The sequence below is a fragment of the Salmo trutta genome, chromosome 38 (assembly GCF_901001165.1).
Source record: "Salmo trutta chromosome 38, fSalTru1.1, whole genome shotgun sequence".
Lineage (NCBI taxonomy): Eukaryota > Metazoa > Chordata > Actinopteri > Salmoniformes > Salmonidae > Salmo > Salmo trutta.
In genome coordinates this window covers 31,223,307-31,249,746 of record NC_042994.1, presented here as the reverse complement: position 1 = coordinate 31,249,746, position 26,440 = coordinate 31,223,307, and the positions used below count along the sequence as shown (strand labels likewise).

Here is a 26,440-nt window from a genome sequence, read left to right as displayed (position 1 = left end):
AAGGACAGATTTCCACCGGTCTAATGTCCATTGCTTGTGTTTCTTGGCCCAAGTAAGTCTCTTCTTATTGGTGTCCTTTAGAAGTGGTTTCTTTGCAGCAATTTGACCATGAAGGCCTGATTCACGCAGTCTCCTCTGAACAGTTGATGTTGAGATGTGTCTGTTACTTGAACTTTGTGAAGCATTTATTTGGGCTGCAATCTGAGGTGCAGTTAACTCTAATGAATTTATCCTCTGCAGCTGAGGTAATTCTGGGTCTTCCTTTCCTGTGGCGGTGCTCATGAGAGCCAGTTTCATCATAACGCTTGATGGTTTTTGTGACTGCACTCGAAGAAACTTTAAAAGTTCTTGAAATTTGCCAGATTGACTGACCTTCATGTCTTAAAGTAATGATGGACTGTCATTTCTCTTTGCTTATTTGAGCTGTTCTTGCCATAATATGGACTTGGTATTTTACAAAATAGGGCATCTTCTGTATATCACCCCTACCTTGTCACAACACAACTGATTGGCTCAAATGCATTAAGAAGGAAAGAAATTCCACAAATTAACTTTTTCTTGCCCCTGTAGGTTACGCAGTATATCAAACGAGCACGGCAGACAGACAGGCAGTCAATGGCAATTGAATGTGCAAATATTGGCTATTGGGAGTTTACGTTGTCAAACAAAACGCATGGCAATATCCTTTACAACAGGCAGGGAAGGTTGTTGCCTTTATCTTTTTGGAATGTTCCTTCAAATCACTGCCAAGTTATTATTTCAGCTGTTCAGAAATATGAGACATACTGTAAACTACATCCTGTTCAGACCAGGGTGAGTCAACTACATCCTGTTCAGACCAGGGTGAGTCAACTACATCCTGTTCAGACCAGGGTGAGTCAACTACATTCTGTTCAGACCAGGGTGAGTAAACTACATCCTGTTCAGACCAGGGTGAGTAAACTACATCCTGTTCAGACCAGGGTGAGTAAACTACATCCTGTTCAGACCAGGGTGAGTGAACTACATCCTGTTCAGACCAGGGTGAGTAAACTACATCCTGTTCAGACCAGGGTGAGTGAAGCAGAAAGAGAGAAACTTGTATAATAATGTGTGCAGAATGAGACTCAGATCCTCAGTTTGAGAGAAGTTTCCAGAGGGGCAGGACTGAGAATCTACTGTATGTAAAGGACCAGACTACCTACCTACCTACCTACCTCCGCTTTATGTAAAAGGACCAGACTACCTACCTACCTACCTCTGCTTTATGTAAAGGACCAGACTACCTACCTACCTCTGCTTTATGTAAAGGACCAGACTACCTACCTACCTACCTACCTCTGCTTTATGTAAGGACCAGACTACCTACCTCTGCTTTATGTAAAGGACCAGACTACCTACCTACCTACCTCTGCTTTATGTAAAGGACCAGACTACCTACCTACCTACCTACCTACCTACCTACCTCTGCTTTATGTAAAGGACCAGACTACCTACCTACCTCTGCTTTATGTAAAGGACCAGACTACCTACCTACCTACCTACCTACCTACCTCTGCTTTATGTAAAAGGACCAGACTACCTACCTACCTACCTCTGCTTTATGTAAAGGACCAGACTACCTACCTACCTACCTACCTCTGCTTTATGTAAAGGACCAGACTACCTACCTACCTCTGCTTTATGTAAAGGACCAGACTACCTACCTACCTACCTCTGCTTTATGTAAAGGACCAGACTACCTACCTACCTACCTACCTCTGCTTTATGTAAAGGACCAGACTACCTACCTACCTCTGCTTTATGTAAAGGACCAGACTACCTACCTACCTACCTCTGCTTTATGTAAAAGGACCAGACTACCTACCTACCTACCTCTGCTTTATGTAAAAGGACCAGACTACCTACCTACCTCTGCTTTATGTAAAGGACCAGACTACCTACCTACCTACCTACCTCTGCTTTATGTAAAGGACCAGACTACCCACCTACCTACCTACCTACCTACCTACCTACCTACCTACCTACCTACCTACCTACCTACCTACCTACCTACCTACCTACCTACCTACCTCTGCTTTATGTAAAGGACCAGACTACCTACCTACCTACCTCTGCTTTATGTAAAGGACCAGACTACCTACCTACCTCTGCTTTATGTAAAGGACCAGACTACCTACCTACCTCTGCTTTATGTAAAGGACCAGACTACTAAAAACTCACATGTTCCATTAGAAGACACCGTGAAGACAGGACACCAGTTATGAACGGTACGATGCACTAAACCGCTGTTGAATGCACTGCCTGCACTACGTCACACTGGTATGAGAACGTCTGGCTAAATGAAGAAAATATAGAACACTTTCAACACATGCAGAACAAAAAAAACCTTAAGCACATGTCAAAACCAGACACAGTGAATGATCTGTATGATGTTTATCTTTATTGACGTAGATGATCATGTGATAGTTGTGATCTAGTACGACAACAACAACATCAGGTAGTCTAAATGGAGGAGGATACTGCCACTTCAACACAGTACTACTACTACTACACAGCCTTGAACGTTTGGTCATCAGGAGAACACACTCTCTAGCCTCACACACACTCTGCCACGTCACACACCCTGTTCTCATCCCTCCCGTTGGTGGTGCAACGCTCTCCGTCTCTTTATGGTAAGGTGGGAACGTTGCCACGGTAACGACGGTTAAGACTGCAAGGGGGGTGTAGTCAAGATAAGGATAAAGTGAGCGAGCGAGGATAGATTATGAGAAAGGGAGAAAAAAAATGACAGAGTACTGTTCTATTTCAAAAAGTGCCAGAAAAAGACCAAGGTGTTGGGGGAAAAAAAAGAGTTTAAAAGTTGGTTTCCTCCCTCCCTCAGTTGCTAGCTTGCTGTAGTCGCTATACCACAAGGCACACTTTGATGATGTCACAAAGAGAGAATGGTGGAACTCTGGCAACTCCCAAGATTCTCAGCGTAGTTTTCCCTCCTCCAGTCGACAAGGCAACGCCCCCCCCCCCTCTAGTCCCCACGCAAAAATGGACCTGGAGAGAAAGAGGGGGAGAGAGACCGTCAAAACCACAGCCAGGTAGTGTGTGGGTAGTGTGTGTGTGTGTGGGTGGGTAGTGTGTGTAGGTGTTACCTGCGTAGGGGACTACTCTCCGAGGGGAATGATTTCTTCGTTGATAAAAAACTCAATGGTCTCCTCCTCCCAGTCATCTGTGTTACTGTCCAGCTCATCAGTGTCCACTCCTAGAGACAGAGAGAGGTCAGGGGTCAGGCTTAGTAAGCCTGGTCCCAAGCCACAACGGCCCACAGGGGGGCAACAGCTTACCTCCCCGTTTCTGTAGCGTGAGGCAGTTGGATGAAAGTGTCTGGGCCGTCATAGGTGCAGACGGTCAGGGGGGTTTATCTACGTACCTCCTCGGAGCTGCAGGCGGGCGGCTTTCTGTTCATCGTGTTGTAGCAGGGCAGCCTCTCGGTAGGTACGGTAGTCCTCCATCATGCTCCTCCTCTTGTCCACCAGCTCCTTGGAGGCCTTCGACTGGCTCAGACGATCCTTCTGCTCAAAGATCTTAGAGTACTTCTTCAGGTCCTTCTTGATCACCTGGGGAACGTGTCAAAACGCAGAAGAAAACATGTTATACATAGCAACAAGACTGTCGAGGGTCCCAGCTAAGCCCATGTTATACATAGCAACAAGACTGTCAAGGGTCCCAGCTAAGCCCATGTTATACATAGCAACAAGACTGTCGAGGGTCCCAGCTAAGCCCATGTTATATGTAGCAACAAGACTGTCAAGGGTCCCAGCTAACCCCATGTTATACATACACACAGTCAAGACGCATGACCACAAAACTCTCAACACACAGAGGTTTAGACAGGAGTCACTACTTGTCCAGACACTGAACGGGTTTTGGATTCTATTGGTTTAAAACAACTTTGATACCAGAGTAAATACCCTTTATAAAATACTGGGGCCACACACACCCCCACTACACACACACACACCACACCAACATACCACACCCCCACTACACCCACCACACACACACTACACCCCCCCCACACACACACACACACCACACTACACCAACATACCACACACTACACCCACGGGTTCGTACCTTGATGGTGTCCTGTGTGAGAAGGGTAGCAGGCCGAGGTCTCCAGAGTAGCTGACAGAAGCGGTCCTTGTTGTTCTTCTGGAGGAGACGACCCTGGAAGGTCCACAGCCAGTAGGCATTGTCCACCTGATGGAGAGACGACCCCTTTAAGAACCCACTTGATACGGCTCAGATAAACTCACACACATGTTCTTTTCAACCTCAAAACCAAAAGGAAACAAAAGTACAGGATCAACAGAAGGGATTTTCTGAAGTTGTGTGTCTGTGTGTTGTGGTACAACCTTCATTTTGTTGAACCTCCGTTTTAAAAAACATGACAGTAGGAATTTATTCCCTGTGTGTGTCAGGTCTGTGTGTGTGTCAGGTCTGTGTGTGTGTGTCAGGTCTGTGTGTGTGTGTCAGGTCTGTGTGTGTGTGTCAGGTCTGTGTGTGTGTGTGTGTCAGGTCTGTGTGTGTGTGTGTGTCAGGTCTGTGTGTGTGTGTGTGTCAGGTCTGTGTGTGTGTGTGTGTCAGGTCTGTGTGTGTGTGTGTCAGGTCTGTGTGTGTGTGTGTCAGGTGTGTGTGTGTGTGTCAGGTGTGTGTGTGTGTGTCAGGTCTGTGTGTGTGTGGTGTCAGGTCTGTGTGTGTGTGTGTGTCAGGTCTGTGTGTGTGTGTGTGTCAGGTCGTGTGTGGTGTGTCAGTGTCGTGTGTGTCAGGTCTGTGTGTGTGTGTGTCAGGTCTGTGTGTGTGTGTGTCAGGTCTGTGTGTGTGTGTCAGGTCTGTGTGTGTGTGTGTGTCAGGTCTGTGTGTGTGTGTGTCAGGTGTGTGTGTGTGTCAGGTCTGTGTGTGTGTGTGTGTGTCAGGTCTGTGTGTGTGTGTGTGTGTGTCAGGTCTGTGTGTGTGTGTGTGTGTCAGGTCTGTGTGTGTGTGTCAGGTCTGTGTGTGTGTGTCAGGTCTGTGTGTGTGTGTGTGTCAGGTCTGTGGTGTGTGTGTGTGTCAGGTCTGTGGTGTGTGTGTGTCAGGTCTGTGTGGTGTGTGTCAGGTCTGTGTGTGTGTGTCAGGTCTGGTGTGTTGTGTCAGGTTTGTGTGTGTGTGTGTGTCAGGTCTGTGTGTGGTGTTGTGTGTTCAGGTCTGTGTGTGTGTGTCAGGTCTGTGTGTGTGTGTGTCAGGTCTGTGTGTGTGTCAGGGTCTGTGTGTGTGTCAGGTCTGTGTGTGTGTCAGGTCTGTGTGTGTGTCAGGTCTGTGTGTGTGTCAGGTCTGTGTGTGTGTCAGGTCTGTGTGTGTGTCAGGTCTGTGTGTGTGTCAGGTCTGTGTGTGTGTCAGGTCTGTGTGTGTGTGTCAGGTGTGTGTGAGGTGTACCTTGTGACTCCACCAGGACACAGAGGTGACCAGGTATCGTCCTGTAGGGTCCCACTCTACATCAGAAGCCATGTAGTGTTCAACCATGTTCATCATGGTGCAGTCAGAGGTATCCACAAACGCCAGGGCCCCGTTCATACTGGAGGAGAGGACAGGGTTAACACAGGGCCCCGTTCATACTGGAGGAGAGGACAGAGTTAACACAGGGCCCCGTTCATACTGGAGGAGAGGACAGGGTTAACACAGGGCCCCGTTCATACTGGAGGAGAGGACAGAGTTAACACAGGGCCCCGTTCATACTGGAGGAGCGGACAGGGTTAACACAGGGCCCCGTTCATACTGGAGGAGAGGACAGAGTTAACACAGGAGGGGCTCTCTCTCTCTCTCACACACACACACGTCTTGTACCTCCTGAGTCCAGCCAGCACCATGAACTGTCCCTGAGGACTCCAGAAGATGCTGTTGGCCTGCTGCTTGTCAAACATCTCTGGAGAGAGAGAAGAGGGGAGAGGAGAGAGGAGAGAGAGAGCGTGGGGAGGGGAGGAGAGAGAGAGGGGAGGAGAGAGAGGGGGGGAGGGGAGGAGAGAGAGAGGGGAGGAGAGCGTGGGGAGGGGCGTAGAGAGAGAGGGGAGGAGAGCGTGGGGAGGGGAGGAGAGAGAGGGAGCGAGGAGAGAATGTTACAGTAAATCTGGAAGCTGGCTATGTTACAGTACCAGACTGTGTTGTTTGCCAAAGGACTGAATACGACATCTGACAACAGTAGAGACGGAATAACAATCCTTCTAGACATTACAGAGTCAATGTTTTTAAAGGTTCCTTTCAGCGTGTGATATTTTCAGGTAAACATTGTACTTACTGATGAGTTCTATCTTCCCGTTGTTCTTGACGTGGTAGAACGAGGCGTTGATTCTGGGAGATTCACCGTGCAGGACGGCAAACTTACTGCCGTTAGGCTCCCACGCAAATGCTATGATGCTCTCCGCTAGGGGACGACAACACTGTTACTATACCTGGTGGTGTTACTGTACCTGGTGGTGTTACTGTACCTGGTGGTGTTACTGCACATTATCAGTGGGGGGGTTGTCTGTCCGTCTTGTCAGAGTGGGGGGGTGTCTGTCCGTCTTGTCAGAGTGGGGGGGGTGTCTGTCCGTCTCGTCAGAGTGGGGGGGGGGTGTCTGTCCGTCTCGTCAGAGTGGGGGGGGTGTCTGTCCGTCTCGTCAGAGTGGGGGGGGCGTCTGTCCGTCTCGTCAGAGTGGGGGGGTGTCTGTCCGTCTCGTCAGAGTGGGGGGGGGTGTCTGTCCGTCTCGTCAGAGTGGGGGGGGTGTCTGTCCGTCTCGTCAGAGTGGGGGGGTGTCTGTCCGTCTTGTCAGAGTGGGGGTGTCTGTCCGTCTTGTCAGAGTGGGGGTGTGTGTTACCAGTTTTAGATTCCGGGTCTCCCTTCATCTCCACCACGTCAACAGGAACCTGCTTCTCTCTCATCCTGAAGATCTCAAAGTTGGTCACCACACCCTGATAGGAGAGAACGATAGGAGAGGACAGAGAGGAGAGAGAATGATAGGAGAGGACAGAGAGGAGAGAGAACGATAGGAGAGGACAGAGAGGAGAGAGAACGATAGGAGAGGACAGAGAGGGAAAGATAGAGGAGAGGACAGAGAGGAGGAGAGGACCATGAGAGTGACAGGATGAGAGGACAGAGAGGAGGAGACTTGTAAATGAGGTTTAACCTGTCTGGGCTAGGGGGCAGTATTGAGAATTTTGGAAAAAATATGTTCCCATTTTTAACTGCCTCCTACACCAACTCAGAAGCTAGAATATGCATATTATTGTTCAGGTTTGGATAGAAAACACTCTGAATTTCCTAAAACTGTTTGAATGGTGTCTGTGAGTATAACAGAACTCCTATGGCAGGCAAAAACCTGACAAGGTTTCAAGCAGGAAGTACCCTGTCTGACAAGGAGTCGTGCGTCTTGCATCTTTTTATTGAAAAGTAAGGATCTTAGCTGTAACGTGACAATTCCCAGGGCTCCAATAGGCTCTCAGAGCCCGGGAAATAACTGAAGGTTTACGAGGGAGCCTCAGGCTGAAACACATTATCACCTTTTGTAAGTGGCTGCTCCGAGGACCTTTGAATGATGCGCGTGCATGAGTCGCTTCTGAGGAGAAATTTTATTCGGCTGTTTAGGCTCAATGCATACTCCCGGTCGGAATATTATCACTAATCTACGAGTTGAATGGCATAAAAATTGGTTTTAAACAGCGGTTGACATGCTTCGAAGTACGGTAATGGAATATTTAGACATTTTTGACACGCCAATGCGCCATGCGCAGGACCGTGAAGAAGCATTCTAGAACTCACGAACAAAACGTCGCTGTTTGGATATAACGATGGATTATTTGGGACCAAACCAACATTTGTTATTGAAGTAGAAGTCCTGGCAGTGTATTCTGATGAAGAACAAGCAAGGTAAGAACATTTTTCTTATAGGAAATGTGATTTTGGTGGAGGCTGACCTGGGTGGGTATCTAAATAGCTAGCCCTGTAATGCCGGGCTATGTACTTAGATTATTGCAAAATGTGCTTCATCCGAAAAGCTATTTTAAAATCGGACATATCGAGTGCATAGAGGAGTAATGTATCTATAATTCTTAAAATAATTGTTATGCTTTTTGTGAACGTTTATCGTGAGTAATTTAGCAAACTGTTAGTAAATTCTCCGGAAGTTTGCGGGGGTTATGCTTTTTCTGAACGTCACATGCTAATGCAAAAAGCTGTTTTTTGATATAAATATGAACTTGATTGAACAGACATGCATGTATTGTATAACACAATGTCCTAGGTGTGTCATCTGATGAAGATCATAAAAGGTTAGTGCTGCATTTAGCTGTGGTTTGGGTTTATGTGACATGATATGCTAGCTTGAAAAATGGCTGTATGATTTTTTCTGGCTGGGCACTCTGCTGACATAATCTAATGTTTTGCTTTCGTTGTAAAGCCTTTTTGAAATCGGACAGTGGGGTTAGATTAACGAGATTCTTGTCTTTAAATAGCTGTAAAATAGTCATATGTTTGAGAAATTGAAGTAATAGTATTTCTAACGATTCAAAAATCGCGCCACTGGAATTTTAGTAGCTGTTACGTAGGTGGGACGAAATCGTCCCACATACCCGAGAGAGGTTAACAACAAAGCAGTCACATTTACCCTCCCTCTTTTCGCCTCCCCCCTTCACTAACCTGAGTTCCTTTAGGTGTCCGGTCCACCTTGACACAGAGGTAGTCTCCCTGTCTCTGCCAGTGGAGTTTACAGTCGACCACATTGAAGAGGTTCCTGACTCTGATCTCCTGTCTGGAGGGAAGCTGCATCAGAGTCACTCTGGCTGGGATGTCTTTGTCCTCGGGTACCCAGAACGCTATGATGTTATCACCTGGGGACCAGGAGAAGTCCCTGCAGAGGAGAGGAGAGCATTAATACACACACACACCACTATGATGTCATCACCTGGGGACCAGGAGAAGTCCCTGCAGAGGAGAGGAGAGCATTAATACACACACAACACTATGATGTCATCACCTGGGGACCAGGAGAAGTCCCTGCAGAGCATTAATACACACACACACACACCACTATGATGTCATCACCTGGGGACCAGGAGGTCCCTGCAGAGGGGAGGGGAGGATTAATACACACACACCACTATGATGTCATCACCTGGGGACCAGGAGGTCTCTGCAGAGGAGAGGATTAATACACACACACCACTATGATGTCATCACCTGGGGGCAGGTGGTGTTCATCTCCTCTAACTAGTCTCTGTATGCTGTCTGACAGGTGGTATTCCTCTAACTAGTCTCTGTATGCTGTGTGACAGGTGGTATTCCTCTAACTAGTCTCTGTATGCTGTCTGACAGGCGGTATTCCTCTAACTAGTCTCTGTATGTCGTCTGACAGGTGGTATTCCTCTAACTAGTCTCTGTATGCTGTCTGACAGGTGGTATTCCTCTAACTAGTCTCTGTATGCTGTCTGACCGGTGGTATTCCTCTAACTAGTCTCTGTATGCCGTCTTACAGGTGGTATTCCTCTAACTAGTCTCTGTCTGACAGGTGGTATTCCTCTAACTAGTCTCTGTATGACAGGTGGTATTCCTCTAACTAGTCTCTGTATGCTGTCTGACAGGTGGTATTCCTCTAACTAGTCTCTGTATGCTGTCTGACAGGTGGTATTCCTCTAACTAGTCTCTGTAGGCTGTCTGACAGGTGGTATTCCTCTAACTAGTCTCTGTATGCTGTCTGACAGGTGGTATTCCTCTAACTAGTCTCTGTATGCTGTCTGACAGGTGGTATTCCTCTAACTAGTCTCTGTATGCTGTCTGACAGGTGGTATTCCTCTAACTAGTCTCTGTATGCTGTCTGACAGGTGGTATTCCTCTAACTAGTCTCTGTATGCTGTCTGACAGGTGGTATTCCTCTAACTAGTCTCTGTATGCCGTCTGACAGGCGGTATTCCTCTAACTAGTCTCTGTCTGACAGGTGGTATTCCTCTAACTAGTCTCTGTCTGACAGGTGGTATTCCTCTAACTAGTCTCTGTCTGACAGGTGGTATTCCTCTAACTAGTCTCTGTCTGACAGGTGGTATTCCTCTAACTAGTCTCTGTATGCTGTCTGACCGGTGGTATTCCTCTAACTAGTCTCTGTATGCTGTCTGACCGGTGGTATTCCTCTAACTAGTCTCTGTCTGACAGGTGGTATTCCTCTAACTAGTCTCTGTATGCTGTCTGACAGGTGGTATTCCTCTAACTAGTCTCTGTCTGACAGGCGGTATTCCTCTAACTAGTCTCTGTATGCTGTCTGACAGGTGGTATTCCTCTAACTAGTCTCTGTATGCTGTCTGACAGGTGGTATTCCTCTAACTAGTCTCTGTATGCTGTCTGACAGGTGGTATTCCTCTAACTAGTCTCTGTATGCTGTCTGACAGGTGGTATTCCTCTAACTAGTCTCTGTATGCTGTCTGACAGGTGGTATTCCTCTAACTAGTCTCTGTATGCTGTCTGACAGGTGGTATTCCTCTAACTAGTCTCTGTCTGACAGGTGGTATTCCTCTAACTAGTCTCTGTATGCTGTCTGACAGGTGGTATTCCTCTAACTAGTCTCTGTATGCTGTCTGACAGGCGGTATTCCTCTAACTAGTCTCTGTCTGACAGGTGGTATTCCTCTAACTAGTCTCTGTATGCTGTCTGACAGGTGGTATTCCTCTAACTAGTCTCTGTATGCCGTCTGACAGGTGGTATTCCTCTAACTAGTCTCTGTATGCCGTCTGACAGGTGGTATTCCTCTAACTAGTCTCTGTATGCTTTCTGACAGGTGGTATTCCTCTAACTAGTCTCTGTCTGACAGGTGGTATTCCCTAACTAGTCTCTGTATGCCGTCTGACAGGTGGTATTCCTCTAACTAGTCTCTGTATGCTGTCTGACAGGCGGTATTCCTCTAACTAGTCTCTGTCTGACAGGTGGTATTCCTCTAACTAGTCTCTGTATGCTGTCTGACAGGTGGTATTCCTCTAACTAGTCTCTGTATGCCGTCTGACAGGTGGTATTCCTCTAACTAGTCTCTGTATGCCGTCTGACAGGTGGTATTCCTCTAACTAGTCTCTGTATGCTTTCTGACAGGTGGTATTCCTCTAACTAGTCTCTGTCTGACAGGTGGTATTCCCTAACTAGTCTCTGTATGCCGTCTGACAGGCGGTATTCCTCTAACTAGTCTCTGTATGCCGTCTGACAGGTGGTATTCCTCTAACTAGTCTCTGTATGCTGTCTGACAGGTGGTATTCCTCTAACTAGTCTCTGTATGCCGTCTGACAGGCGGTATTCCTCTAACTAGTCTCTGTATGCTGTCTGACAGGTGGTATTCCTCTAACTAGTCTCTGTATGACAGGTGGTATTCCTCTAACTAGTCTCTGTCTGACAGGTGGTATTCCTCTAACTAGTCTCTGTATGCTGTCTGACAGGTGGTATTCCTCTAACTAGTCTCTGTATGCTGTCTGACAGGTGGTATTCCTCTAACTAGTCTCTGTATGCTGTCTGACAGGTGGTATTCCTCTAACTAGTCTCTGTATGCTGTCTGACAGGTGATATTCCTCTAACTAGTCTCTGTATGCTGTCTGACAGGTGGTATTCCTCTAACTAGTCTCTGTATGCTGTCTGACAGGTGGTATTCCTCTAACTAGTCTCTGTATGCCGTCTTACAGGTGGTATTCCTCTAACTAGTCTCTGTATGCTGTCTGACAGGCGGTATTCCTCTAACTAGTCTCTGTCTGACAGGTGGTATTCCTCTAACTAGTCTCTGTATGCTGTCTGACAGGTGGTATTCCTCTAACTAGTCTCTGTATGCCGTCTGACAGGTGGTATTCCTCTAACTAGTCTCCGTATGCCGTCTGACAGGTGGTATTCCTCTAACTAGTCTCTGTATGCTTTCTGACAGGTGGTATTCCTCTAACTAGTCTCTGTCTGACAGGTGGTATTCCCTAACTAGTCTCTGTATGCCGTCTGACAGGCGGTATTCCTCTAACTAGTCTCTGTATGCCGTCTGACAGGTGGTATTCCTCTAACTAGTCTCTGTATGCTGTCTGACAGGTGGTATTCCTCTAACTAGTCTCTGTATGCCGTCTGACAGGCGGTATTCCTCTAACTAGTCTCTGTATGCCGTCTGACCGGTGGTATTCCTCTAACTAGTCTCTGTATGCCGTCTGACAGGCGGTATTCCTCTAACTAGTCTCTGTATGCTGTCTGACAGGTGGTATTCCTCTAACTAGTCTCTGTATGCTGTCTGACAGGCGGTATTCCTCTAACTAGTCTCTGTATGCTGTCTGACAGGTGGTATTCCTCTAACTAGTCTCTGTATGCTGTCTGACAGGTGGTATTCCTCTAACTAGTCTCTGTATGCTGTCTGACCGGCGGTATTCCTCTAACTAGTCTCTGTCTGACAGGCGGTATTCCTCTAACTAGTCTCGTGTTGCTGTCTGACAGGTGGTATTCCTGTAACTAGTCTCTGTATGCTGTCTGACCGGTGGTATTCCTCTAACTAGTCTCTGTATGCTGTCTGACCGGTCACTTGATGACAGATTGAACTAACTGATTAAGGGTCAACATCCCCAGGATAAAGACGTGACTTACTTGATACCACTGATCTTCAGACTCTTCTTGTCCAACAGGCCCATGGACTACGACAGGAGAAAACAGGCTGTTAAGTATGAACACACCAGTCTGTTATAGATACAGAGACACTCAGAGTAATACTGATCAATCTAACTTACTGGGGTCATAGACGCTCAGTGTGGGGACTTACTGGGGTCATAGACGCTCAGTGTGGGGACTTACTGGGGTCATAGACGCTCAGTGTGGGGACTTACTGAGGTCATAGACGCTCAGTGTGGGGACTTACTGGGGTCATAGACGCTCAGTGTGGGGACTTACTGGGGTCATAGACGCTCAGTGTGGGGACTTACTGGGGTCATAGACGCTCAGTGTGGGGACTTACTGGAGTCCCATAGATGCTCAGTGTGGGGACTTACTGGGGTCATAGACGCTCAGTGTGGGGACTTACTGGAGTCCCATAGATGCTCAGTGTGGGGACTTACTGGGGTTATAGATGCTCAGTGTGGGGACTTACTGGGGTTATAGATGCTCAGTGTGGGGACTTACTGGGGTCATAGATGCTCAGTGTGGGGACTTGCTGGGGTCATAGACGCTCAGTGTGGGGACTTGCTGGAGTCCCATAGATGCTCAGTGTGGGGATTTACTGGGGTCATAGACGCTCAGTGTGGGGACTTACTGGAGTCTCAGACGCTCAGTGTGGGGACTTACTGGAGTCTCAGATGCTCAGTGTGGGGACTTACTGGAGTCTCAGATGCTCAGTGTGGGGACTTACTGGAGTCTCAGATGCTCAGTGTGGGGACTTACTGGAGTCTCAGATGCTCAGTGTGGGGACTTACTGGAGTCTCAGATGCTCAGTGTGGGGACTTACTGGAGTCTCAGATGCTCAGTGTGGGGACTTACTGGGGCCAAAGACGCTCAGTGTGGGGACTTACTGGAGTCCCATAGATGCTCAGTGTGGGGACTTACTGGAGTCCCATAGATGCTCAGTGTGGGGACTTACTGGAGTCCCATAGATGCTCAGTGTGGGGACTTACTGGAGTCCCATAGATGCTCAGTGTGGGGACTTACTGGAGTCCCATAGATGCTCAGTGTGGGGACTTACTGGAGTCCCATAGATGCTCAGTGTGGGGACTTACTGGAGTCCCATAGATGCTCAGTGTGGGGACTTACTGGAGTCCCATAGATGCTCAGTGTGGGGACTTACTGGAGTCTCATAGATGCTCAGTGTGTCCTGGGTCATCCTGGCAAAGAACTTCCCATCGTGACTCCACCTGGAGAAACAGACACACGTTAGAATGCTGCAGTTAGGGAGAGAACCAAGACAGGCCGCTGCAGTTAGGGAGAGAACCAAGACAGGCCGCTGCAGTTAGGGAGAGAACCAAGACAGGCCGCTGCAGTTAGGGAGAGAACCAAGACAGGCCGCTGCAGTTAGGGAGAGAACCAAGACAGGCCGCTGCAGTTAGGGAGAGAACCAAGACAGGCCGCTGCAGTTAGGGAGAGAACCAAGACAGGCCGCTGCAGTTAGGGAGAGAACCAAGACAGGCCGCTGCAGTTAGGGAGAGAACCAAGACAGGCCGCTGCAGTTAGGGAGAGAACCAAGACAGGCCGCTGCAGTTAGGGAGAGAACCAAGACAGGCCGCTGCAGTTAGGGAGAGAACCAAGACAGGCCGCTGCAGTTAGGGAGAGAACCAAGACAGGCCGCTGCAGTTAGGGAGAGAACCAAGACAGGCCGCTGCAGTTAGGGAGAGAACCAAGACAGGCCGCTGCAGTTAGGGAGAGAACCAAGACAGAACGCGAGAGAAACAAGTTCTGCTACAGTTCTTGGCTACTTGAAGATATAAAGACAGGAACAGGACAGAGACATGAAAACAGACAGGTGGGTAGTCAGTCCTTACTAGAAGATGTAGAGACAGGACAGAGACATGAAAACAGACAGGTGGGTAGTCAGTCCTTACTAGAAGATGTAGAGACAGGAACAGAGACATGAAAACAGACAGGTGGGTAGTCAGTCCTTACTAGAAGATGTAGAGACAGGAACAGAGACATGAAAACAGACAGGTGGGTAGTCAGTCCTTACTAGAAGATGTAGAGACAGGAACAGAGACATGAAAACAGACAGGTGGGTAGTCAGTCCTTACTAGAAGATGTAGAGACAGGAACAGAGACATGAAAACAGACAGGTGGGTAGTCAGTCCTTACTAGATGATGTAGAGACAGGAACAGAGACATGAAAACAGACAGGTGGGTAGTCAGTCCTTACTAGAAGATGTAGAGACAGGAACAGAGACAGGAAAACAGACAGGTGGGTAGTCAGTCCTTACTAGAAGATGTAGAGACAGGACAGAGACATGAAAACAGACAGGTGGGTAGTCAGTCCTTACTAGAAGATGTAGAGACAGGAACAGAGACATGAAAACAGACAGGTGGGTAGTCAGTCCTTACTAGAAGATGTAGAGACAGGAACAGAGACATGAAAACAGACAGGTGGGTAGTCAGTCCTTACTAGAAGATGTAGAGACAGGAACAGAGACATGAAAACAGACAGGTGGGTAGTCAGTCCTTACTAGAAGATGTAGAGACAGGAACCGAGACATGAAAACAGACAGGTGGGTAGTAAGTCCTTACTTGAAGATGTAGAGACAGGAACAGAGACATGAAAACAGACAGGTGGGTAGTCAGTCCTTACTTGAAGATAGGCCAGTGGGCGGAGCTCTCACAGTGGAAGCCTCTCTTTTTCTGGCCAGTCAGAATGTCCCAGATGATGATGGCCTGGGGGTCTTCCTTAGTGTCCATCAGGGGACTGAACGTCACCACGTACCTACCAAGCATTATAACACCTTTATGTAGCTTCATACGGATTCATACAGCTGACATAGACAGGTTATAACCACACTAGGCTAACTGCCAAAATAAAAGGAGACATTTGAGTCAACGAGGGATACAAAGTATGTTGAAAGCAGGTGCTTCCACACAGGTGTGGTTCCTGAGGTAATTAAGCAATTAACATCCCATCATGCTTAGGGTCATGTATAAACATGCCCAGTTGACCATTATCTGGGCTACCATGGCTAGAAGAGACTGAAAGAGGGCTCTCAAAGGAGCATAGGGGTTTTAAAGGGTGTGTGAGTCTTAGTAAATTTAACACTTCTGGGAGATTCTGGAGCGGTGCCTGAGACAGTGTTTTTCAACACAACACCAAATTAAGGACTTTATCGTGGAAGAATGGTTTCACACTGTCACGGATCCCTCCGGAACTTTCATTATCCACACCTGGCCCCTATTCCCAGTGATTATATAAGTGTGTCCTCGGTTTACCATTGTCCTGTCGATTTATTGTTACAATGTCCGTTGGTGCGTGTGAGTAACTGTGCTGTGTGTTTTGGACTTTGCATTGTGCAGATGATTACGGGTCTCGTCCCGTGTCTTAATCATTGTGTGCTTGTGTTATTTATTCGAGGTAATCCTCGCTCTTTTGTTTTGGGGTTTCAACCGTGTGTTGTATACGTGTTTGTTTGGTCTTTGTCCCGGTACACGGCACGCTGTCATTTTTGGTAAAGAAAAAAAAGAACATTACGCATTCCTGCGCCTGTCTCCCGCTCCCTTATGCCAGCGTGACACATCCCTCCAATAGAGTGGTGGTCCAACTGAGATACTTTATGTTGGGGTTTCCTTTATTCTGGCAGTTACCTGTACCTACCAAGCATTATAACCCCATTATGTAGCCTCACATGGCTTCATACCGTTGACAGAGCTACACTAGGGCATGGGGTGTCCACAGTGTCCATCGGGACTGAACGTCACGGCAACATACCTATGAAGCGTTATAACACCTTAAAAGGCTTAATAAAACTACATAGTTACATTATGGCCTGAGGGTCCTCAGTTTCCATCAGGGAATTAAGCATTATAACAACTTAATGTAGCTTCATAGATGTGATATAGACAGGCATTGATTATTCATTAGTGATTGGTTACCTCTCGCAGGGGGAGAAGTCGATCAGAGACACTCCCTGGTGGCTGAAACGTTGGATCTGCTTGAACTTCTCTCCGCCCCACAATGCAATGCCTCGCTGGTGGAACGTGGCCAGGTAGGTTCCCTTGGGAGACCAGCGCACATACGTCTCTGTCCAGCGCTGCAGGGAAACAACACAGTCAGAACACACAACCTCAGAATCAATCAAAATACACCATGGCAGACATTTTGATTTACACAATCAACCCTTCTACTTTTTAAGCATCAAAGCCATCAAAAGTATTTCTGTAGATGTAGAATGGTCATTGCAACAACAAAAAAATCTGATTGGTTGAACCATCATCTCACTGCTCTGTCGTGATTGGTTGACTCACCGCCCTCTCCTCGGAGACGATTGGATCCTTGGCGTCGTTGTTGAAGATGGCGGTCCTCTCTCCTGATTCGTAGATGACGCTGTACTGGTCACGACAGTCAGGGTCCTCCATCCAGTGACGCATGTTACCCTGGCAACACAAACAGGAAGTGACCGTTAGTAATGACTTTCCCCCCCTCCACAACCCCGGGTGGGTATTCTCTGAATGTGTGGTTGAAGTGACAGTGTGTAACACTCACAAAGTCCTTGAAGGGCTGCTTCTCAGGAGTCTCCCACTCATCACTGATGCTCATGTACCTGGAACACAACATCACAATCTACAGCAGACAGTTCTATATCATGTATATCTATGTCAAACATTTCTGCTGTGTTTCTGCCGTGCTGGAATGATGCCCTGGACACCCCATATAACAGCTGGAATGATGCCCTGGACACCCCATATAACAGCTGGAATGGTGCCCTGGACACCCCATATAACAGCTGGAATGGTGCCCTGGACACCCCATATAACAGCTGGAATGGTGCCCTGGACACCCCATATAACAGCTGGAATGGTGCCCTGGACACCCCATATAACAGCTGGAATGATGCCCTGGACACCCCATATAACAGCTGGAATGGTGCCCTGGACACCCCATATAACAGCTGGAATGATGCCCTGGACACCCCATATAACAGCTGGAATGGTGCCCTGGACACCCCATATAACAGCTGGAATGGTGCCCTGGACACCCCATATAACAGCTGGAATGGTGCCCTGGACACCCCATATAACAGCTGGAATGATGCCCTGGACCCATGTGTTTGTGTGTAGTGTATTCTTACTTGTCGAAGTCGGTGAACACATTGACTCTGAAGGTGTGCTGCTTGTCCAGCTTGTAACCGTCAGCGTTCTTCACTGCCTCCAGAGCCTGAGTGGGAGCTCCATACTCCAGGAAGATGTACCTACAGAGACAATATTAACTACAGGTTAACTAACTATAGGTCTGAGTAGGTAAAACTCTACTACTCACCCTACACCATAACAGTGTTGCCATGATACCAGTACTGTTATACTAACATACCAGATTTCCTTGGCAAACAATAAAACAAAGACTAAGCTCTTTGGTCCTTTAAAAACCTACTTTGTGTAAAATATTGTGCTATAGTTTGGAAAATAAACAAACGTGACTGTGGTTGACAACATACAGCTGTTTTTCCCAACATTAAGACTGAATTTCTTGAGGAAGACAGTCTGTTTCATGTTCTTTCCTTCCTTAATACTTAGTATTGTGACAACCCTTTACCCTGCCACAGCCTCCCTTTACCCTGCCACAGCCTCCCTGCACCCTGCCACAGCCTCCCTGCACCCTGCCACAGCCTCCCTGCACCCTGCCACAGCCTCCCTGCACCCTGCCACAGCCTCCCTGCACCCTGCCACAGCCTCCCTGCACCCTGCCACAGCCTCCCTGCACCCTGCCACAGCCTCCCTTTACCCTGCCACAGCCTCCCTGCACCCTGCCACAGCCTCCCTGCACCCTGCCACAGCCTCCCTGCACCCTGCCACAGCCTCCCTGCACCCTGCCACAGCCTCCCTTTACCCTGCCACAGCCTCCCTGCACCCTGCCACAGCCTCCCTGCACCCTGCCACAGCCTCCCTGCCACAGCCTCCCTTTACCCTGCCACAGCCTCCCTGCACCCTGCCACAGCCTCCCTGCACCCTGCCACAGCCTCCCTGCACCCTGCCACAGCCTCCCTGCACCCTGCCACAGCCTCCCTGCACCCTGCCACAGCCTCCCTGCACCCTGCCACAGCCTCCCTGCACCCTGCCACAGCCTCCCTGCACCCTGCCAGCCTCCCTGCACCCTGCCACAGCCTCCCTGCACCCTGCCACAGCCTCCCTGCACCCTGCCACAAGCCTCCCTGCACCCTGCCACAGCCGTCCCTTACCCTGCCACAGCCTCCCTGCACCCTGCCACAGCCTCCCTGCACCCTGCCACAGCCTCCTTTACCCTGCCACAGCCTCCCTTTACCCTGCCACAGCCTCCCTGCACCTGCCACAGCCTCCCTGCACCCTGCCACAGCCTCCCTGCACCCTGCCACAGCTCCCTGCACCCTGCCACAGCCTCCCTTTACCCTGCCACAGCCTCCCTTTACCCTGCCACAGCCTCCCTTTACCCTGCCACAGCCTCCCTGCACCCTGCCACAGCCTCCCTGCACCCTGCCACAGCCTCCCTGCACCCTGCCACAGCCTCCCTTTACCCTGCCACAGCCTCCCTGCACCCTGCCACAGCCTCCCTGCACCCTGCCACAGCCTCCCTGCACCCTGCCACAGCCTCCCTGCACCCTGCCACAGCCTCCCTTTACCCTGCCACAGCCTCCCTGCACCCTGCACAGCCTCCCTGCACCCTGCCACAGCCTCCCTGCACCCTGCCACAGCCTCCCTGCACCCTGCCACAGCCTCCCTGCACCCTGCCACAGCCTCCCTGCACCCTGCCACAGCCTCCCTGCACCCTGCCACAGCCTCCCTTTACCCTGCCACAGCCTCCCTTTACCTTGCCACAGCCTCCCTGCACCCTGCCACAGCCTCCCTTTACCCTGCCACAGCCTCCCTGCCACAGCCTCCCTGCACCCTGCCACAGCCTCCCTGCACCCTGCCACAGCCTCCCTGCACCCTGCCACAGCCTCCCTGCACCCTGCCACAGCCTCCCTTTACCCTACTGCTCACCCCTTAGTGAGTCCTTCAGGTCCGTCTACCGTCGGGTAGAACTCGTTGGTGATCTTGCCGAACTTGGAGAATATCTTGTGGATGACGTTCTTCAGTTTCTCCAGGCGCTCGGGGCCGACCTGGGGCACATTGTCCACGACAACCACAGAGTCTATCCCGTCTGCCTCCTGAGGCTTCTCCCGCAGCAGGTCACCCAGCAACTCTACAGGGGGGAGGGATGGATGGGGGGGGAGGGATGGATGGGGGGGGATGCGGGGGGGAGCGGGTAAAGATAATGTTATTTGGTGAGGTAGTTTATCAAACCAGGGTTTTCCATACCATTGATTGTGTATAGACAAAGATGGGCCCCATGTAATAATAATGCCATTTAGCATATACTTTTTAATCTAAAGCGACTCATGTGTGTATACATTTTTACATGTTTTACCAATTAACTGGAGACAATGTCACCTAAAGTTAGCTCTGTTGTCCCCCAGAAAGTGAATTTACCATTTTTGCCACACCTGCTGAAAATGAAACTTGGGTAAAGGTTGTGAGGGTGTAGTTTGGGCTATGCTATAGTTTATAAAACATCCGCATTCACTATTATCTGACAGCTGGTAGTTACGTTAGTTAGCTAAGTAATGCACTGATGGCGGGGGAGTCACCATGTCCCGCTTCAGCTAACAACTGGAAACAAAACAGTGATGCTAAGGTTTGTTACAGATCGTTTACAATAAGAACATCGCTAACAAACAAATGCGTAAAATGTCACAGGCGTAGTAAATGGTTCTTCTTTGGCACGCCATTTGTATGGACGAGGTATGAATGAACCCACTGTTAGCTTTAACAGCTACTGTAGCTGGCTAACATGATCACTTTACGAACGTTATCAAAAGTGATCATTAGCTGATCTTTACGTTGACCCTTCAAAAAAAAAAGATAAATATTTTAACAATTATTTCTACACATTTGGTGTACATGTCATGTATTGCAACGATAGCCTTGTAGCTAACTACATACACTAAAACAGCGAGGTTAGCGAACCCAACTAGGTCTCCAGGCCGCAAAAAAAAGCCGGCATCTTTCCTGCATTTTCTCACCCTCGTCGTCGACATCATCTTCGAAGTCTTCTGGGTCACTGAACGAAGGTTCCTCCTCGTCGAAGTCGACATCAGCCGGCATATCCTCCGTGTCGTGCATTTAACAGGCTTGGGAGTGTGTTAGTCTGCGCTAAATGGGTGGAAATGTAGATTTGTACAAGGCTATCGGTTAGCCGCTGGTGTACCACCATGTGCGATTACGTGAAAATGGACGACTTGCGGGAAACGTCGAAGAGGAGTTAACTCCCGGTTTCGACTCGCGATAAGCACTAGACACGTAGTGTGTAGATGGGCTGCAGTGCGATGCAATACCTTTTCCATTCAGTTTACCACATTGTATGAGATCGGAGAAAATGCGCAGTTGCTGTTCATTTTATCGATTTTATGCACACCTTGAATTGTCCTTCTTCCTTTCCGTAGTGAGGGAATCCATGAAGCGCCGGTAAAACGAAACACGGTTTCAGTCCCCCGACATACTTTTCAGGCGATTGCTAGCTATCAAGCTCCATGAATCTGTCCCTTATTTGCTTCTCAGATAACAACATATACCTAGGTACTGCAGTTAGCATGCATTTGTCATTCAACTTAGTTGTTTGTGTTGCTGACTTGGTTAGCTTGCTAACGAACGTGTTGCCATCAGGGGCGAAAATCTGATATCAACTTTGGAGGGGACAATTACATGAAATTTTCTCAAGAGCAATTCCTGAGGGGGACACCAAAAGTAGTGCTGTAACACATAGCCTACATTGTAATATGGTAAATGTATATTGAGGAACCAAAGAAATAAGGTGTTTGCCGTCCTCCTAACTACCGGTACCCAAAACTACACAACTAATCACAACAGCAATACCATTGCCTTTAACAAATCTTAGTTCAGTCACCAGTTTAAGTTGAGAGTGGGGGTATCCATGGCATTTTCCAATTATGTTCCTATTTTACAAGTAAAAAAAATGTGAGAACCTTTCATAATGTTACCAAACAAAGACTCAACAAACTTACCTGAGACTCCCTGTCTCTGCCAGTCTGTCCCTGCATATCTGTCCCCAACTCTGCTGTCTGTGTGCCATCTGTTGCCTGCTCTGCCTAATGACATCATTGTGAAACATTTCCATTAGAATTGAATTTCTTTCTTATGAACATTTTATCAACTAGTCTTTGGATATTAGGCTACTAGGGTTCTTACTTTGCGTTTTGGTGTATTGAAAAATACTCTGATGTCCGTCTTTTATTTTTCTGCCATTTTTCTACCTGGCTGGCTGGCTACAAACACACACAGTGTGTAGGTTATTTACAGTAGGAGATGGGCTTCTATCATCTTCAATCATTCTATTTGGGCTTCGATCTAAAAGGTAGCTAGCAAATGTGAAACGGATTAAAATGACAAGAGTTGACAGCTGTATGAGTTCACCATTTACACAACATATGCTGCAACCTTTTGTAATTTTAATAGTTTGTTTCATATTGGCTGGCTTCCAACAACAGCTGAATTTGCAAAGCTAGCGAGCACCAATACAGTTTCAGTGGTGTTTGCGATAATCTTTGCTACCCGGGTTAAATAAAGGTGAAATAAAATAAATAAATAAAAGTTCACTTGCGACAATTTAGCTTTTGCAACGAGACCATTAAATATATTTAAGACAATGGTAGAAGAGAGTGTAGTTCTGTTCAGTTTGTATTTCAGTTTATCGCTAACCTTATTACAGGGACTTTGAAGCACTAACTTACATCATCTGCATGCTGATTCCATCTTTGACGACGCCACATAAATGGAATAGGTACTAGCTAGCTTAATAGTTCATATTTGCACGCTAGCTCTGCATATTCAGCTAGTGTGTGTGCGCGATTGACTGGATTAACTCCTTGCTGTCCCCAGTCCACCTGGCCATGCTGCTGCTCCAGTTTCAACTGTTCTGCCTGCGGCTACGGAACCCTGACCTGTTCACCGGACGTGCTTGTTGCACCCTCGACAATTACTATGATTATTATTATTTGACCATGCTGGTCATTTACGAACATTTTAACATCTTGACCATGTTCTGTTATAATATCCACCCGGCACAGCCAGAAGAGGACTGGCCACCCCTCATAGCCTGGTTCCTCTCTAGGTTTCTTCCTAGGTTTTTGGCCTTTCTCAGGAGTTTTTCCTAGGGAGTTTTTCCCAGCCACCGTGCTTCTTTCACATGCATTGCTTGCTGTTTGGGGTTTTAGGCTGGGTTTCTGTACAGCACTTTGAGATTTCAGCTGATGTACGAAGGGCTATATAAATAAATTTGATTTGATTTGATTTGATTTGATTAACCTCACGTCAGTTACCTAGCAAGCTAAGGAACTGGCAGTGGATCAAACCATTGTGAGGCAAAGGGTGGGGGTGTTGCAATCTTTTGAAACTTAAAAACGCGCTATTAAGTGTCTATAATCAGCACAATTGCTTTCATTGCGTATTATTATTAATATTATTTAAATTACATAGTTATGTTTCAGTGATATATTGGGGGGGGGCAAATCATATTTTTCCCAGGATGGGGGGGTCGTGTCCCCCCCGTCCCCCCCGGGATTTCCGCCCCTGGTTGCCATAAAGTTTCATACTTTACCAAGCTAGCAAGCTAGCTCTGGTCCAGGGCGGTAGTGTGCTTTACTATTAGACTCGATGAACGCTTCCTAAACGCCCTGGACCAGAGCTAGTGAGCGACTATCTGTCTAACTAAAGGAATATTTCCCCCCCATAGACATCTATAAGCAGCATGGACAGTGAGTGCCTGGTGTTGTTGCCACGGGTGTGCGCTGTACTAGCGGACCCCACACAGTCCCTACCAGATGACACCAGCCTCGAGAAACTGCTGGACTGGTTCACTGGTCTCACCAAGGAGGGTGAGGAGACACACACACACAGAGAGAAAGGTCTCACCATGGAGGGTGAGGAGACACACACCGAGAAAGGTCTCATCAAGGAGGGTGAGGAGACACACACAGAGAAAGGTCTCACCAAGGAGGGTGAGGAGACACACACACAGAGAGAGAAAGGTCTCACCAAGGAGGGTGAGGACACACACACAGAGAAAGGTCTCACCAAGGAGGGTGAGGACACACACACAGAGAAAGGTCTCACCAAGGAGGGTGAGGACACACACACACAGAGAAAGGTCTCACCAAGGAGGGTGAGGAGACACACACAGAGAAAGGTCTCACCAAGGAGGGTGAGGACACACACACAGAGAGAAAGGTCTCACCAAGGAGGGTGAGGAGACACACACAGAGAAAGGTCTCACCAAGGAGGGTGAGGAGACACACACAGAGAAAGGTCTCACCAAGGAGGGTGAGGACACACACACAGAGAGAAAGGTCTCACCAAGGAGGGTGAGGAGACACACACAGAGAAAGGTCTCACCAAGGAGGGTGAGGACACACACACAGAGAAAGGTCTCACCAAGGAGGGTGAGGACACACACACACACACACACACACACACACACACACACACACACACACACAGAGAAAGGTCTCACCAAGGAGGGTGAGGACACACACACAGAGAAAGGTCTCACCAACGAGGGTGAGGACACACACACAGAGAAAGGTCTCACCAAGGAGGGTGAGGACACACACACACAAAGGAAGGTCTCACAAAGGAGGGTGAGGACACACACACACAGAGAAATGTCTCACCAGGGAGGGTGAGGACACACACACAGAGAAAGGTCTCACCAAGGAGGGTGAGGACACACACACAGAGAAAGGTCTCACCAAGGAGGGTGAGGACACACACACAGAGAAAGGTCTCACCAAGGAGGGTGAGGACACACACACACAGAGAAAGGTCTCACCAAGGAGGGTGAGGACACACACACAGAGAAAGGTCTCACCAAGGAGGGTGAGGACACACACACACAGGGAAAGGTCTCACCAAGGAGGGTGAGGAGACACACACAGGGAAAGGTCTCACCAAGGAGGGTGAGGACACACACACAGAGAAAGGTCTCACCAAGGAGGGTGAGGAGACACACACAGAGAAAAGTCTCACCATGGAGGGTGAGGAGACAGAGAGAGAAAGGTCTCACCAAGGAGGGTGAGGACACACACACAGAGAAAGGTCTCACCAAGGAGGGTGAGGAGACACACAGAGAAAGGTCTCACCAAGGAGGGTGAGACACACAGAGAGAAAGGTCTCACCAGCAAGAATAAGGAGGAGAGACTTCCTATAATCTCTTGCACACACAGCGAGGATGAGAGACTACTGATACGTTACTGAATACTGGCATTGTGATAGGTTTATAACCTTTGTTTATTTGACAATGTGTTACAGTACCGTTGGGCAGGAATAAAAGTTTGAGCCAAGCAGGCCACACCAGCTCTTCCTGGATATTGGCCATAGCAGCTCTTCCTGGATATTGGCCATAGCAGCTCTTCCTGGATATTGGCCATAGCAGCTCTTCCTGGATATTGGCCATAGCAGCTCTTCCTGGATATTGGCCACACCAGCTCTTTCTGGATATTGGCCATAGCAGCTCTTCCTGGATATTGGCCATAGCAGCTCTTCCTGGATATTGGCCATAGCAGCTCTTCCTGGATATTGGCCATAGCGGCTCTTCCTGGATATTGGCCACACCAGCTCTTTCTGGATATTGGCCATAGCAGCTCTAAGCGATCATGACCTACACAAATGCCGCCCTGCTATTCCCTACATAGGGAACTTTTGACCAGGCATTATGGCACTGCAGTGCACTGTGGGAATAGGTTTCCATTTGGGACACAGACAATGATACTACCTAATAACACCTGTGGTGATGTTTTCCAGACCATGGCCTGACCCTGCTGGAGTCCTGCCCCTGTCTGGTGGACTACATATCCACTGTGTGTCTGGATAAAACTACACATCCCAGCATGCTTTCCTTCAGCCTCAAGCTTTCCGGCCTGCTGGCGGCCAGCCAACACGGCTTCAACCTGCTGCAGGTGAACTGACTGACTGACTGATAGATATATTCAATCCATCCAGGTAGTATTGCATGGGTAGAAGGAAATGCACACAAATCAAATCAAATTGGATTGGTCACATACACATGGTTAGCAGATGTTATTGGTCACATACACATGGTTAGCAGATGTTATTGGTCACATACACATGGTTAGCAGATGTTAATGCGAGTGTAGCGAAATGCTTGTGCTTCTAGTTCCGACAGTCCAGTAATATCTAACAAGTAATAAAACAAATTCACAACAACTACCTTTCACACACAAATCTAAAGGGAAGAATATATCCATATACATATATGGATGAGCGATGGCCGAGCGATGGATGAGCGATGGCCGAGCGATGGATGAGCGATGGCCGAGCGATGGATGAGCGATGGCCGAGCAGCATAGCCAAGAGATTAGAGTTGAGATTATCCTGTCCTCCTACTCAGTTATTCAACCATCCATTCTGCTCTGACTTGACTAGTAAAATAAAGGTTAAATACAAATAATAAATAAACTGATAAAGAAGACAGAAACACATACAGTTCCTATGAATCCCAACAGGTGTAGTCACTATGGTGATAGGATAGAGTCAGGTGTAGTCACTATGGTGATAGGATAGAGTCAGGTGTAGTCACTATGGTGATAGGATAGAGTCAGGTGTAGTCACTATGGTGATAGGATAGAGTCAGGTGTAGTCACTATGGTGATAGGATAGAGTCAGGTGTAGTCACTATGGTGATAGGATAGAGTCAGGTGT

The 26,440-nt window shown here is 48.3% G+C and overlaps 2 protein-coding genes across 2 annotated transcripts; one reads left to right on the top strand and one right to left on the bottom strand.

Annotated features, from left to right (window-relative positions):
• Positions 1 to 2,400: 2,400 nt before the first annotated feature.
• Positions 2,401 to 20,943, bottom strand: LOC115177639 (eukaryotic translation initiation factor 3 subunit B). Its single transcript, XM_029738575.1, has 18 exons — positions 20,731 to 20,943; positions 19,649 to 19,850; positions 17,767 to 17,886; positions 17,181 to 17,238; positions 16,943 to 17,071; positions 16,571 to 16,728; positions 15,282 to 15,413; positions 13,800 to 13,866; positions 12,614 to 12,660; positions 8,681 to 8,891; positions 6,864 to 6,957; positions 6,305 to 6,430; positions 5,857 to 5,935; positions 5,449 to 5,587; positions 4,111 to 4,236; positions 3,404 to 3,590; positions 3,126 to 3,235; positions 2,401 to 3,027 (listed from the first exon to the last, which is right to left on the bottom strand). Exons 1-17 carry the CDS (start codon positions 20,828 to 20,830, stop codon positions 3,138 to 3,140), a joined length of 2,073 nt encoding a protein of 690 aa, XP_029594435.1. The 5' UTR covers positions 20,831 to 20,943; the 3' UTR covers positions 2,401 to 3,027; positions 3,126 to 3,137.
• Positions 20,209 to 25,701, top strand: LOC115177701 (BRCA1-associated ATM activator 1-like). The gene is made up of 3 exons (XM_029738652.1): positions 20,209 to 20,342; positions 23,457 to 23,598; positions 25,523 to 25,701. Exons 1-3 carry the CDS (start codon positions 20,280 to 20,282, stop codon positions 25,684 to 25,686), a joined length of 369 nt encoding a protein of 122 aa, XP_029594512.1. The 5' UTR covers positions 20,209 to 20,279; the 3' UTR covers positions 25,687 to 25,701.
• The last annotated feature ends 739 nt before the right edge of the window (positions 25,702 to 26,440 follow it).